We start from the raw sequence: 16,018 nt of genomic DNA, 5'->3' as shown, positions 1-16,018 counted from the left end.
GTTGAAAATGTGGAAAAAAAATGATCGTATGTCAATTCAGTGTTGTTGTTAAGTTTGAATGGCCAATAAATGAATACTTGTAGATTGTGATCTGCTTGTGTGTGCTTCAAATTGTCCTTGTCCCAAGAGAAAGGAACCGTTGTTCATTTCAGTTGATGAAAGCTAAACAGCAGGATTGCCCAACACAGGTAGTCCTCGACTTACAGCAGTTCATTTAATGACTGTTTGAAGTTACAATGACTCTGGAAGAAGTGATTTACGACCACGTTTTGCTCTTACAGCCATCGCAGCGTCCCCACGGTCACATGATCAAAATTTAGGCGCTTGGCAACTGGTTCATATTTGTGAGGGTCGCGGGGTCCTGGGCAGGGTCACGTGCTCCCTTTTTGCGACCCTTCTGACGAGCAGAGTCAAGGATTCACTTAACAACCATGTTACTAATTAAGAAACTGCAGTGATTCATTTAACAACCGTAGCGAGAAAAATCGTAAAAGGGGGCAAAATTCACTTCGCAACTTTTTCCCTTAATGACATAAGATTTTTGGGCTCTGTCGCGGTCGTAAGCCGAGGACTCAGCTATATAGACTCTGCCATGTTGCCAACATCAGTAATGTGTCTCCCAGCATGTTCAAGGTATTGGAGAAGTGCCCAATGGAAACAAGCTTATCTCTGTGTGTTCAAAACAGGGTTGTCCTGAATTCAAAATGTGTGGAAGTTTGCAGAACAGCAACATCATTTTTGCCGTCATTTGGAAGAAGGAAGAAAAAAGACAGAACGCTTAGTGACCAGCTCACTTTAGATTGGATAAGCAGGTAATCCTCGACTTAACGACCAGAACTGGGCTCAAAATTTCTGTTGCTAAGCCAAATACGTGTGAAACGGGTTTTGCCCCATTTTGCGACTTTGCTTGCTGTGGTTGTTAAAGTGAATCGTTGTAGCTCTTGAGTTAGTAACACGGTTGTTCAGTGGAATTTGGCTTCCCCGTGAACTTTGCTTGTCACTAAAAGAGGATTTCGTGACACACACACACGGGGACACCGCAACCGTCGTAAATATGAATCAGCTGCCAAGCGTCTGAATTTTGATTAGTGACCAGGGGAATGCTGCAGTGGTCATAAATGTGAAAAATTGCCTGAAGTTGCTTCTGTCAGTGCCGTTGTAACTTTGGTCACTAAATGAACTGTTACAATCTGAGGACTATCTGAAGCCTGTTCCCAATTTGATGTCAAAGCTTAAGACAGCTGTGCTGTACATGTACGTTTGAATAAGGCACATTTATGCTGCTTTTCGAATGTCAGCTTATACCGGGAGGAATTGTATGGTTATTGGAATATCGATTAAGATTATCTGCATTGCAAAAATCCAGACGATTGTTAATTGATAAGCAAACGACGGAGGAATCATTTAACACTGCAATCTAGAAACTGTGGTTGTAATGGAACAAAAATCTCTTGTATTTTTCTGCTGTATTGTCAAGCCAAATTGATCACTAGACTTTTAACACTATCTGGTTCCAGGAGAGAGAAAAAAACAACAAGAAAATTAATTTGTTTTAAGCGTCAGGAACTGGACCCCGAGACGTTAAAGTGGAGAGAATCACAACTATCAGCTGATCTTTTGCATCCCCTCTAAAAATAATCAAGATTTTTAAATAAACACTAGAAGGCGGTGAGGGCTGTGCCTTGGAAGCACACACGGAGAGCTGAAATGAACGTGATTTACCAAGTTGTGCCTTTGCCTATAACAGACAAATATTTTTCAAGCTCCGTGGCTAGATTTAAAAAAATGTGCAGTGCAGTAACCCTTGGTTTTTCGTAAACTTATTTCCCACAAAGCATTTTCAATTTTTTCCCCACCTGACTTAAATGGAGGTTGATGCCATCAAATATTGACCATAAAATAAAATGGAAGAAGAAATAATTGATCTCCTCCCCCTAATTCTTATTTTCTAATAAAGCTTCACAACCTCTTCCTCTATTTCCCTATTTTAGATGTGTCGGGAGTATTTTTTTCTTTTCCTTAATTCTGAGCAAAAAAAAAAAAGGGGGGGGGAAGGATATCATCGAACTGCCTTGCAAATCTGTATAACTAGCTAATTAATTTGAGGCCGATGCTATTAAAAGTTTCTTTGTATTGATGTGGACGAATATGTGGCAGGATTGGAAAAAAAAAAACCCACACCAGATTTATATACCATTTGCAGTTTGGTCAAGACAGTTTGGTCCAGACTGCAGGAAAACTAAGGATGCAAATTACTACATAAAGTCCTCAATATACGACGGCAACTGACCCCAAACTTTATGTTGCTAAGTGAGACAGTTCTTGAGTTTGGCCCCTGTTTTATGACCTTTCTTGAAACAGTTGTTGAGCTGTTTAAGCGAAAGTGGATTCCCCATTTTTGGGCCACTAAAGACGAGCGTTATTTTGACGCAGGTTGTCCTTGACTTTGCGACCACAATGGAGCGCAACATTTACGTTGCTAAGCGAGCCATTTATTGAATTTGTCCCCTTTTTACGACCTTTCTTGCCACAGTTGTCAAGTGAATCACACCAATTAAGTTAGTAACACGGTCATTAAGTGAATCTGGGCTTCCCCCATCGGCTTTGCTTCTCCGAAGGTCGCAAAAGGGGATCGCGTGACCCCTGGAGACACGGCGAGCGTCGTAAATATGAGTCGGTGCCAAGCATCTGAATTTTGATCACGGGGATGCGGCAACAGTTGTAAAGTGTGAAAAGTGGTCATAAGACACTTTTTTCGGTGCTGTTCTAAACAATGGATGTAAGTCAAGGACGACCTGTAGAAGTAAACCCCGTATTCTGGAATCTGTAGACCTAAATCCATGTCTAGGAAAAGATCCCTTTCACTAAGTTCTTTAAATCACCCAGTTAGCAAAGGTTCCCACAAAAGCTTTAGGGATGCAGAAAGGGGAACTACTAACCAACTGAATACGGTGGTCCTCAAGATCTTGACTACCAATGAGATTTGGACCCAGAGTAACAGAGTTGGAAGATACCTTGGAGGTCATCTAGTCCAACCCCCTGCTCAAGCAGGAAACCCTATACCATTTCAGACAAAAGGCTGTCCAGTCTCTTCTTAAAGACTTCCAGGGTTGGAGCATTCACAACTTCTAGTGGCAAGTTGTCCCACTGGTTAATTGTCCTCATTGTTAAGAACTTTCCCCTTAGTTCTAGGTTGCTTCTCTCTTTGGTTAGTTTCCATCCATTGCTTCTTGTCCTGCCTTCAGGCGCTTTGGAGAACAGCTTGACTCCCTTTTTGGGGCAGCCCCTGAGATATTGGAAAGCTGCTATCCTGTCATCCATCCCTGGTCCTTCTAAGTCCATCTAAGCTGTGACTAGGACCTAGCCAGCGCTTAGATGAGAGCCAAAGACTAGAACGGGCAAAAACATTCTAGAAAATAAGGAATTGGAAATTGCTTGCAATATTTCTGTCTTTTTAGTTATGACAACACTGCGAGCGTCATTAATTGGAGTCAGTTGCCAAGCATTCTGGATTTTGATTGTGTGACCATGGAGATACTGTGACAGTGTGAAAAACCATCATAGCTCACTTTTTTGTCCAGTGCCCGTTGTAACTTTGAACGGTCACGAAACGATCTGTTTTAAGTCGAGGACTATCTGTGCCAAAGAAATCGGAAAACATCCATTTCTCCGGCCCCTCCGTCCACTAGTAGAATTGCACTGCGTAGGATACGTCTTTTAGGATGCCTTTTTTAGTCGCATCTTATGAAGCACGATGAAAAAGGGATTCTCCCCCAGTTGGGGCTATTAAGATTTCCACAATTTTGTTTTCAGTTACGCCTGTCATTCTGTTAAACACACATGCATATAACACTTTCGCGATAGCACCGTGTTTGTATTTTGACTTCCGGCTTTGCAACGTATATCTTTTCCAACAGGACTGCGGAAAAAAGTATTTTAAAGGGCTACAATAATTCCCATTACGTTTTACAAATATTAGCACTTTCTTAACTATTTATATATTTTTAAAATGTTACACAGGCAAAATAATCGTCCTGCTTAAGCGTCTTTTCAAATCCCCACCTGCAAGTGTAGCAAGAACAATTACATTTATCCTACTTCTCGTCTAAAAACTATGCAGATGTTTTTAAAAAATAAAATAAAATGTAATATATTTTACAAGCTAATGATAATTGGGTAAATAAAGGTTTTTTAGCATGTCTTCCTAGCATTTGCGGATACTGAAAAATTTTGGTAATCTTTCTTCACTAAAGATGTGAATGTTTCAATATTCCTTTATTGTTTCTACTTTTTTGGTAATCTGATGGGGGGAATTCAGTATATGACATTTTGTCATGTCAAACTGTGAATATATATTTGTACTGTACAGTCCTCCTATGTCATATATATAGTATGGAAAAATGTATAATACTTGTTAATGAAACAAGACGCATAGTAAATGTCCATATGTAAATAACACTCCCGGCAAAGTCGTATTCTTTTTTAAAAAAAAGAAAGAAAGAAAATGAAAGTAATTGGAAAAAAAAGAAGCTGGCTCTAGCACAGAAGGGATATTTAGAGCAGATCCATTAAATCTAGGCCCGCTTAATTACAGATAGCCCTCGACTTACAACGATAATTGAGTCCAAAATTTACGTTGTTAAGGGAGACATTGGTTAAGTGAGTTTTGTAATTAGTTCGTAACTAGTGGAACAAGAGTTCCTTGACCCATTTAATGGAAGGGGAAACTGCCACTCAAGTTTCTAGTCTAATGCTTAAATGCTGTTCTGTCCCAGCCTACGTGAGTCCTTGTTGAGCTCACAAGGAGAAATCCCTCTTCCAACAAGCAGGCTGGAACCGCAGGAAAAAACCAATCCTCTTTTATTATTCACAGACCTGAGTCCATGTCCAAGGCAAACAAAACACAGTCCACAGAAACTCGATCCTCAACACGGTTGCTTTGGCAACCAGCACCTCCCACACCTTCCCTTTTATTATGCAGCCAAGGCGTGGCTCCCTAATGCCTTCTCCTTTGCCTTTGGAGCCGCCCCATTGCATCCCTCTTTCCTACTCTCTTTTCTTGTCAGCGTTTACATGCATCCTGGATTTGTCCCAGCTGTTCTTCATCATTGTCCAACTCAGGCTCCCAGTACAGCTGTGTCTCAGTCTCAGGAGTAGAGGGGCCAGGCTCCTCGTCCGACTGTAACTCTTGGAGCTCCTCAGAGCCTTCCTCTGACTCTGATGTCACTCCAGGCCCCTCCTCTTCCTCCTCTGATTCCTCAGACTCAGCTGCCAGGTCCACTGGCTGCCAAGGAATCACAACAAATGCCTTCATGTTGTATTCCATGAAAATCTACCCTACTCCTTAAGTGAAGGTGGCAAAAAGTTTCTCAACCAGACTTCTCAAATATCTTTCACCTGGTTCTGCTCAGTCCACCAGATTGCTCTTCTGCAGTACAAGACAGACAGGGTAGAACAAGCCTGGCTGGCCATTGGCACACCGTGTTGCTACTTCCTTCACGTGGCCCAACTAATTGGGACAATTAATTAGCCAAATCCGGAAAGGTTATTATCTCTGCTCATTATCCAGCAGAAGAATCTTGCAAAGCAACGTGAAAAAGGCGTTGTTGTTGTATGATTTGGTAAATGCAGTTGTGACTTGCAAGAGGTAGCTGTCCCATGAAGCACACCTGCACACTTGTTTGTGTTGATGTGTGGGAGAGTGAAGCAACTTCCACCTTCACACACAACTGTTCCCTGTTCCTGCAATTACAGGAACACTTAGTGACCGTTCGGAAGTTACAACAGCACTGAAAAAAGCGACTTGTGACCGTTTTTCACACGACCGTTGCAGCGTCCCTGTGGTCATGTGATATACATCCAGATGCTGCACAACGGACTCGTATTTATGACGGTTGTAGTGTCCTGGAGTCACGTGATCCCCTTTTGTGACCGTCTGATGAGAAACGTTAATGGGGAAGTCAGGTTCACTTAACAGCTAATTGAGTAAGTGCAGTGATTCACTTAACAACTCGTAAAATGGGGCAAAATTCACCTAACAAATATCCTCACTTAGCCACAAAAAAACTTGGGCTCAATTGTGGTCATAACCTCAGGACTAACCTGTATACCAGCAAACCTGTCTGCTGACTCAAGGACAAGAAGCCGAGCCAGAAAGGAGAGCAGTAAACGGTGACATAATTTATATATTGTGTTGACCCTACGTGTTGCCCGTGTTTGCAGAACTTGTGAATCTGCCTCCACACAGAACTCAGGAATAGAGCTATACAATAACTCTAGAGCAGGGGTTCTCAACCTTGGCAACTTTAAGACTTGTGGACTTCAACTCCCAGCAAAGCTGGCTGAGGAATTCTGGGAGTTGAAGTCCACAAGTCTTGAAGTTGCCAAGGTTGAGAACCCCTGCTCTAGAGTTGGGGAAGAAGAGAAGAGACTATCTGTAGCTCAGGGCTGAAAAGAGGGGTCCTTAAGTGTGCTTGTTTTCCTTTCATTACCAAACTAGGTAACATCATCAATGCTAGAAGGGAGTGAGGTTTGCAGAGTGGAGGAAGGAGAGGATTGTAGGGTCCTTGATGCTCTCTGAGCTTAGTTGCTTTCTTGCAGACGTTTCATCACCCATCTAGGTAACATCATCAGTGCTAGAAGGGGATGGAGTTTGAGGAGGAGGAGGAGAAGTTTGAGCAGGATGATAATAATAATAATAATAGTAGTAAAGTTGGAAGGGACCTTGGAGGTCATCTAGTCCAACCCCCTGCTCAGGCAAGAAACCCGACACCATTTTGGACAAATGACTGTCCAGTCTCTTCTTAAAAACTTCCAGTGTTGGAGCATTTACTGTTTCTGGAGGCAGGCTGTTCCACTGATTAATTGTTCTCACTGTCAGGAAGTTTCTCCTTAGTTCTAGGTTGCTTCTCTCTTTTGTTAGTTTCCATCCTTTGCTTCTTGTTCTGCCTTCAGGTGCTTTGGAGAATAGCTTGACTCCCTCTTCTTTATGGCAGCCCCTGAGATATTGGAATACTGCTATCATGTCCCCCCTTGTCCTTCTCTTCGTTAAACTGAGTTGGAGTTGGATGAGTTGGAGGAGGAAGAGGAGGAGGAGAAGGAGGAAGAGAATGACGACAACTGTGGGGTCTTTGGTGCTCTCTGAGCTGGGTTGTTTTCTCGCAGACGTTTCATGACCAAATGTGGTAACATCACCACTGCTGATGATGTTGCCTGGTTTGGGTAATGAAACATCTCTAAGAAAACAAGCTCAGAGAACACCAAGGACCCCTCAAGTGCAAGCAGAGCTGGTGGAATTAAATGCACCATCAGTTTAGAGTCTTTGCGTCGTAGTGAAATTTAAATCTAGCCTCCTTGAATTCCATGCAGCTTTACCTCACACTAATTTAGTGCTGACCATTAGCTCAGGGGTCCCCAATCCCCAGTCCATGGACCGGTACCGGATCACAACTTGCCAGCAACCGGTCCGCACAAACAAGCAAAGCCCCATCCATGGGATGTAGGCAGCACCCAAAACTAGGCACTCTCCGGTCCGTGGAAAAATCTTTCTCCATGGAACCGTCTCTGGTGACCAAAAGGTTGGAGACCTCTGCATCAGTTGACTAGATTCTTGTCTATAAGGTAGGGCAATAAATCTTTCTGGACTACAACTCAATCTGTGATCCTAAGCCTTTGACAAAACTATTGTATGGCCCTTTGTATTTTAGATACTTACCCAAGGAGGTTAGCTAGTCTTCAGATGAAGGATCTTATCTGATGCTTTCAGAAGAATGGACCTAGTATTACTTATTTTTTCCTGCAACGAAGATCATTTTGTAGCCACAGCTTTTCATCATAAAAAATGCCCCGTATGAGTAAATCCGACGTGTTTCTTCTTATTCCTTCCACTAATAATAGGCAACATGAATCTCTCCTTTTTGAGGAATATCTAACACCACTAGATGTCACCAATGTTCCATGAAGATTTTACACATTACTGTATACATTTAGAATAGAATAGAATAGAATAGAATAGAATAGAATAGAATAGAATAGAATAGAATAGAATAGAATAGAAAATCTGGAATAGAATAGAATAGAATAGAATAGAATAGAATAGAATAGAATAGAATAGAATAGAATAGAATAGAATAGAATAGAATAGAATAGAAAATCTGGAATAGAATAGAATAGAATAGAATAGAATAGAATAGAATAGAATAGAATAGAATAGAATAGAATAGAATAGAAAATCTGGAATAGAATAGAATAGAATAGAATGATTTTTTTCCCTCCGTGTTTTTTCTTTTTGAGGGGAAATTTCCCCCCCTTTTTTTATCCAGAAGATACCTCTGTGAGATGGGGTTGCACAACGAATCACAAAAGAGCAGTTGCTACACACTACAATCAAACCACCTGCTCTATTTTACAATCCAAGCAACAGAGATTCTTTCAAAAAATTCTTTGCCAGGATATTGGAGGACAATTGCTTGCAAATGTCTTTTGACTACAATCCGATGGTCAATTTTTCTTGGAATAACTCCCATGCAATTAACCCGGATTTACACTGGGGAAGATGTTGTTTTTTTTATATAAAGTTGTATTGATTTTTTTTCCACAGAGTTCAATAGTAATCGTTCAGCAAAAACGTGTTATCCGAGTATCTTATTCACTAATGCAAATTAAATTCCTAATCCCTAAATCTTTTCTTAAGCTGGGGAAGATGTTTATACTTTGCAAGAAGACCGATATAATTCATCTGATCGTCAATGTGCAAAGAACAACTGAGGAGATTTTTTTTCATGATTTTTTTTTTTAATTTTTGGAACACCGACCTAGATAATTTTTAAACAAATGCAAGGTGACTCTAGCCAAAATCAAACACAATACAAAAACTAGGAAGGAGAAAAGTCAGGGAAATTATACCAAATAAAAAAAGCCACTTTTAAAAGGTCTTCAAATATATACACATCAGGATGCTGGCAACATTTGTTTTCTTTATACAGTAGTTGTTAGATGTTTTCATATCCGATATGGATTTTGTGTCGTTCCGTGTCAGAATGCAAGAACTAGAAAAGGGAAAATTATTAATTTAATATTTTTAAAAATATATAAAACCGGTACGGATAAAGTTGAGTTAGACATCCCTCTTCTTTATAAGTCACGATCCAAAAGAGAATTTGGTTTTGGTAACTACGCTACCAAAAACCATTTGTCTGTCATGAAAAAAATGATGGACACCACTGTCTTTGGTGGTTAGCCTCCTTACCTAGAGCTCATTCATTTCTTCAGGGTTTGGCAGTTTAATCTGGAGAGCTGCACGGAGATTAGTCCAGAAAAAGGCATGCTTTCTCTTGTCTTTTGGCCATTCCAAGTAGGTCCTCTTGGCCATGAGAGCTTTGAGTTTGTAGTACTTGGCGGGAATGAGGTAGGCCGGTATGGGCTCCAACAAAATCAGAATTAAACCGTCGGCGTTCTCGCTGAATAACTTGTGATGAGCAAAATACAGCTCGTAATGGCACCACTCGCTCTGCACGAAATTGGGAGACAGCACGAAGATGGACTTGTAGCTCTTCTCTATGGAGTCTATGATGTTCTCCACAATGCTCTTCCCGGCGATGAAGTCCCTCTCGTGTTGACAGATCTTTAAGGATCCGTCTTCCTTCTCCAGATTGGAAATTAGCTCAGTTTTGACCCAGTGAGCGTCATGCTCGCTGTAGGACACAAACGCATGATACTGGATGTTCTCAGAGATATCTTCCGATTTATTCTTCCATATCCGGCGTTTCACTTGGCTCCAGCCCCAGATCATCTTGAAATACCAAGGAATGTCAAAGCGGATGCAGAGGAAGGCTACAACGGCTATTATCAACAGAGTAACCACGAGAACAACTATAATCAAGAGAGTCACGTTGCACTCAAGTTCAGAAATATGGAAATCTTTTAAAAGAGTTTCTCTTATGCCGCTGGGAGAGTCACACCTATAAGCATCAGGCCAACCAACTAACGCCACGGATTCTTCTTTCTGAAGATGAATCAACTGCCTTAATTCACAGTTGCAGTGGAAGGGATTATGTCCTCCGTTTATTCTTTGGATATTCTGACAGGTCTGGAAGAATTCAGAAAACTGGTCCAGGACAAAATTATTTTCTACGTTGAGCACGTGAAGGTTGCTAAAATGGCCGCATCCTGGAAAGGCATCGAGTCTGTTAGAAGCCAAGTTTAACTCCTTTAAAGCAGTCAGGTTAGTGATCTCTTTAGGCACAGCTGAAATATGATTACTTTGTAAGTCCAAAATTTGGATATTGTTCGGCAAACATCTAAAAACCGAGTCGGTTAACTTGTTGAATGACAAATTCAGTTTCGTTATATTTTCGCCCCAGTTGCATTCGTTTCCGCTGTCTTTGTAGTACAAATTATTCTGGCTTATATCCATATAATTCAGGGACGTCATGCTGCTTGTCATTAAACTCACCCTGGTAAGATCTTCAAGTCTATTCTTTTGTAAAAGGAGCGTTTGCAGCATAGCTAAGTGTTCGCAGCCTCTTAGCATTGTGTCAGTCAATGTGTTGTTTTCAAAACATAAGTACTTAAACCGACTGGGCTTTTCAGGACAAATCACATATAATATACCAGAATCAGAAATAGTCAAACTGTCAATGTTCAAGTTTGAAAAAGTTGAGTACACGATGTCCTGGTTAAATGTTCCTGTGTCAAGGAGTGTATATTTGATGGTTAAACTCTTTAATGAGAGATCCGCATTTTTCAAAGCTCCAGCGTTGAACGTAGTAATGGTTGGATATAAGAAGGTTAGATGATTAATGCTGGATTTCCCCGCTACCTTAAAAACATCAATGAGCTCTTTCCAACTGAATTTCGTGTCAGTTATGGTCAGATTTAGCAACAGGCTTTTTTCAGTTAGCTTCGACAGAAATGTTCTTAAGTCTTCAACTTGCCCCAGTGGGATCTTAGAAAGTTCTAAACTTTCTGTACCGATGAACCCCAGATTCAAGAGGAGGCGAAATTTTGCGCTTTGAGGGAGCACAATCTGAACCCTCTTTGCAATGAACACTAGAGGGTTTCCTGGCCCATCTTCGTTAAGATCTTCTAAGCCAAGAAACAGGGTCTTCGCTTGTAAGCGCACAAGAGCGTCGACACTTGGAAGCTTTCTAGTACTAATTCCAAAATAGTCCAGCTTTGTGACTTTGATGAATTCGGTGGACAACGGCATGGTGACAAAGTCATTGTAAGCCAGATCTAGATGCTTGAGGCTTTTCATAGGGAAACTAGACATATTCCATAGATGGTTGTGAGATAGATCGAGGTGCTCTAAGATTTTGTTGTGCTGGAAAACCCCTAGATCAATGTCTTGGATAAAATTATGAGACAGAATTAGCACTTTTAAATTGGGAAGGGAGCGAAAATTAGAGACTTCTAGTTTAGATAGATTATTATCCGACAGATCCAGAACGGATGTTTGGGTTGATAAATCTTTGGGAATCGTAAAGAGGGAATTCTTTGAATAGTTCGCTATAAGTTCATGTTCCGTGGCCGAGTGGGTGAAATTCCATAAGGTTATCACAAATATACAAACGGAGAGAAAGTGGTTGGTAGCTGACATTTTCCTTCCAGCCATAAGGACGGTAGGGTTGAGGCTTCTCTCAGCTGGGCATCGTTCTGCAAAAAAATAATTCGCACTACAATATTACATCAGCCTTTAATAGTTCATCGTTCGGCATCCTTTATTCTTTTGAATGATAATAAATGAAACTTTAACAGCATAACAGAAATGTCTGTTAATAATATATTATCATGAAAGTTCATATTGATCTTCTAAGATACTAGAAACATGATTATATTATTATTATTATTATTATTGTTGTTGTTGTTGTTGTTGTTATAGATCATCGCACAGTCAGCCAGATGTTCAGACTGGATTTGGCATTTTGTCTACCTATCGAGTCCTTATCCAGGACCTGGGATAGGCAGATGTGGATGTTTGATGATATTACAGATATCGTCGCAGGATGGTTATTATTATTATTATTATTATTATTATTATTATTGATCATCACACAGTCAGTCAGATGCTCAGACTGTATTTGGCATTTTTGTCCACCTATCGAGTCCTTCCCAAGGACCTGGGATAGGCAGATGTGGATGTTTGATGGTATTACAGATATCGTCGCAGGATGGAAGCAATTCCTAGTAAGGCCGCCTTTTGCAATTGACTAATGGCGAATTTGTCAATGCCAATGATGTTCATTGACAAATTTGCCATTATTACTATTATTATTATTATGGATCATCGCACAGTCAGCCAGATGTTCAGACTGGATTTGCCATTTTTGTCTACCTATCGAGTCCTTACCCAGGACTGGGATAGGCAGATGTGGATGTTTGATGGTATTACAGATATTGTCGCAAGATGGAAGCAGTTCCTAATAAGGGCGCCTTTTGCAATTGACTAATGGCAAATTTGTCAATGCCAATGATGTTCATTGACAAATTTGCCATTATTACTATTATTATTATTATTATTAATCATCGCACAGTCAGCCAGATGTTCAGACTGGATTTGGCATTTTGTCTACCTTTCGAGTCCTTACCAAGGACCTGGGATAGGCAGATGTGGATATTTGATGGTATTACAGATATCGTGGCAGGATGGAAGCAGTTCCTAGTAAGGCTGCCTTTTGCAATTGACTATGGCGAATTTGTCAATGCCGATGATGGTGTTCAAATGGTGCTCCAGTTGTTTGGGATTGCACCCAAGGCGCCTATTACTATTGGTACTACCCTTGCTTGCCTTTGCCACAGTCTTTTTATTTCTGTTTATAGGTCTTTGTATTTTGTTATCTTCTCCAGTTCTTTATTATTATTATTATTATTATTATCATCATCATCATTATCATCATCATCATTATTATCTTTCTTTTTCTGTCTCTCTTTTCCTCTCTCTCTCTCTCTCTCTCTCTCTCTTTTTTTTTTTTTAAAAGGCTCATGGCGCACCTTCAAAAGAGGAAGTCAGGCTGAAACAGCCCAGGGGAGAGAAATGCTCTGAAAATCAGCAAAAAGCGAAAGCAAAGGGACGTTTTGATGGCCAGGGCTCCTTCCAAACCTACTTTTTGATGCGTTGGGGGGGGGAGGAGGAAGGAGTGTTGGGGGGGCTGTTGTGACCACTTTGCAGTTGCAAAGGCGGGGGGGGGGGGCAGGAAGGGAGGGATCTTCCAGTGACGCCCCTGGTTAGAAGAGAAGGAAGCTCTAGTGGAGAAGACGCAACCCAAAAGGACTGATGTGATTGTTATTGTGATTGATTATGACTATGATTACGATTATGTTTGTTTATGACTATGGCTATGACTATGATTATGGCTATGCCTACGATTACGTTTATGGTTATGTTTACGATTGACTACAACTATGATGATATTATGGTGATATTATGATTATGATTATGCTTGATTATGACTTATTGGTAAAACGAGGACCCAGGTGGTTGGGGGCAAAAATGCTGATTCCGTAAAACCCCTCAGAGAGAGCTGTCCAGCACCGTGAAGTAGCATATAAGTATAAGGAAGGGGTTCTCAACCTTGGCAACTTTAAGATTTGTGGACTTCAACTCCGGCTGAGGAATTCTGGGAGTTGAAGTCCACAAGTCTTAAAGTTGCCAAGGTTGAGAATCCTTGGTATAAGGGCTGTTGCTGTTCTGATTGTGATTTCTCTGGACAGCTGCAGCCCCGGGACAGCTTCGCCTGAAGCCCCCCCCCCCAGTTGCGTCTGGACCCCAGCCCTCTTTCCTCCCCACCTCGGGGCTGCTTCCCACGTCCCACCTACCTTGGAAGGATGAAACGACCTGCCCGAGTTTTTGTTTTGGATACGGCGGTTCCACGAGGGTTTGAAAAAGGCAGCGCGCGCCTGCCTGCCTGCCTGCCTTCAGACGTGCGGAGACGCGTGTCGCTCCGCTCGGGACTCGCCTGCTTTTCTGAACAGAAGGAGGTGGCCCGTTTCTCCTTCTCCTTGCCGGGAAGACTGCCTCCCCCCCCCCGCTCCTCCCCGTCGCCCCCGGACTCTTTCCGACCGGCGGGGGGAAATCCGGGCTGAGCAAAAGTGAAAGTGGAAAGAGGAACTTTCCCTCTCCGCTAGACCAAGCCGCCGGCCCCCCTCCCAGGCAGCGAAGATGGGGAGAAAAGGGGCTTTCCCCCCCCTTCCCCTCCCCAAAAAACATTTAAATTGCATTCTTGGCTAGAGCAGGCCGCCGGACCCCCTCCCAGGCAGGGAGAAGGAGAGAAAAGGAGGGAGGGAGGGAAGGAGGGAGGGGAGCATGGAAGATGTGAGAAAGGAAGGGAGGGAAGGAGGGAGGGAAGGAGGGAGAGAGGAAGGGAGGGAGAGAGGGAAGGAGGGGCATGGAGAGAGGGAGAGAGGAAGGGAAGGAAGGAGAGGGAAGGAGGGGGGCATGGAAGGAGGGAAAGAGGGAGGGAGGGAGAGAAGGAAAGAGGGGGCATGGAGGGAGGGAGAGAGGAAGGGAGGGAAGGAGGGAGAGAGGGAAGGAGGAGGCATGGAGGAAGGGAGGGAGAGAGGAAGGGAGGGAAGGAGGGGGGGAATGGAAGGAGAGAAAGAGGAAGGGAGGGAAGGAGGGAGAGAGAGAAGGGCATGGAGGGAGGGAGAGAGGAAGGGAAGAAAGGAGAGAGGAAAGGAGGGGGCATGGAAGGAGGGAGAGAGGAGGGAGAGAAGGAAGGAGGGGGCATGGAGAGAGGAAGAGGAAGGGAGGGAAAGAGGGAGAGAGGGAAGGGCATGGAGGGAGTGAGAAAGGAAGGGAAGAAAGGAGAGAGGAAAGGAGTGGGGCATGGAGGGAGGGAGAGAGGAGGGAGAGAAGGAAGGAGGGGGCATGGAGGGAGGAAGAGAGGAAGGGAGGGAAAGAGGGAGAGAGGAAAGGAGGGGGGCATGGAAGGAGGGAAAGAGGAAGGGAGGGAAGGAGGGGGGCATGGAAGGAGGGAGAGAGGGAGGGAGAGAAGGAAAGAGGGAGGGAGCAGGTGATGAGAAAAAGAATCCACTGGCTTGAGCCAGAGGTTGGGTGACATAATGGACCCTATCAATCGAAGAGACAAGAGAGTAGGTGACAACGTGTAGGAGAGAGTGGTGGAGATCAGGGGTGGAGTTAAAAGAGGCATCAGCTTAGAGCAGCTGTTCTCAACCTGTGGGTCGGGACCCCATTTGGGGTCGAACGACCATTTCACGGGGGTCACCAAACAACGCAGTCCGCCATTTTTTTCCCCCTTTTCCTTAGCTGTGCTCCTCCCTTTTATTCTATTGGCTTTTGAAAGCCAATAGAATAGACTCTCTTGAATAGAGTCTAATTCTATTGGCTTTCAAAAGCCAATAGGAATTGTCCAGGCTGTCTCTGCCCTGCTGAGCCCGCCAAAAGTCCCCTTCTGCAAATGGTGCTGCACCCGTTGAGTAGTCCTCGACTTACGACCGGTTGAGTAGTCCTCGACTTACGACCGGTTGGGGGGTCGCGGCATTAAAAAGGTTGAGAACCACTGGCTTAGAGACTTTCTTAGCCTCAAAGGAACAAAGGCCGACCACCTCAAAGGGTGGTGCAACTTCTGAGGAGGTTCTCACGCATGGGCTTTACTAATAACCCAGGCAATTGTCCTTGAGGCCACTTGGAGCTTTGTCCATGTCCTCAGGGTCCAAATGGCCTCAAGGAGACAAAGGACCAGCTGTCTGCAAGGAATATCAATCCTTCCATTCCTCCACCATCCAGTCAGAGCAGAAGAAGCTTCTGGGAGGAGAAGCGAAACGTCTTCAAAGGAAAAACAAGATTAAGTCCAGTGGCCTCCTGGGGAAAAAAAAAAAAAAAAAAGCACCTTTGGGACACCCAGGACCTGCATGGCTCAGGATCTTCTTCTGGGTTGTTGTTTTTTTTTTCTGCCTTCTGGTCTAGCCTGCCGCTCTGCCTTTGGCGGCTGCGGCCCCCTCCAAGGCCCAGCCGAGCCCAGCCCTGCTTAGCTTTTTTCCCAGGCAGCCGGATCGGGAA

The 16,018-nt window shown here is 43.2% G+C and overlaps 1 protein-coding gene across 2 annotated transcripts; it reads right to left on the bottom strand.

Moving 5' to 3' along the window:
* Window positions 1-8,771: 8,771 nt before the first annotated feature.
* LOC120309812 (toll-like receptor 6) lies at window positions 8,772-15,985 on the bottom strand. 2 transcript variants are annotated; one of them, XM_039347428.1, is made up of 2 exons: window positions 15,849-15,985; window positions 8,772-11,655 (listed from the first exon to the last, which is right to left on the bottom strand). In XM_039347428.1, the coding sequence occupies exon 2, from the start codon at window positions 11,612-11,614 to the stop codon at window positions 9,248-9,250; it is 2,367 nt and encodes a 788-aa protein (XP_039203362.1). In that variant the 5' UTR covers window positions 11,615-11,655; window positions 15,849-15,985; the 3' UTR covers window positions 8,772-9,247. The 2 variants fall into 2 exon arrangements, with proteins under 2 accessions (XP_039203362.1, XP_039203355.1); XM_039347421.1 differs by lacking the exon at window positions 15,849-15,985 and adding an exon at window positions 13,816-14,311.
* Between the last annotated feature and the right edge of the window lie 33 nt (window positions 15,986-16,018).

This window comes from Crotalus tigris, unplaced genomic scaffold (genome assembly GCF_016545835.1).
Source record: "Crotalus tigris isolate CLP2741 ecotype Arizona unplaced genomic scaffold, ASM1654583v1 scf7180000017559.9942113025:1136094, whole genome shotgun sequence".
Lineage (NCBI taxonomy): Eukaryota > Metazoa > Chordata > Lepidosauria > Squamata > Viperidae > Crotalus > Crotalus tigris.
This window is presented reverse-complemented; position numbering and strand designations above follow the sequence as displayed.

Coding starts and splice junctions, on each gene's coding strand:
- LOC120309812 (XM_039347421.1), bottom strand. CDS start 14,206: ATGTTTTTTGGGGAGGGGAAGGGGGGGGAAAGCCCCTTTTCTCCCCAT. Junction 11,656..13,815: donor GGTCGTTTCATCCTTCCAAG/GTAGGTGGGACG, acceptor ATTTTTTTGCAG/AACGATGCCCAGCTGAGAGA.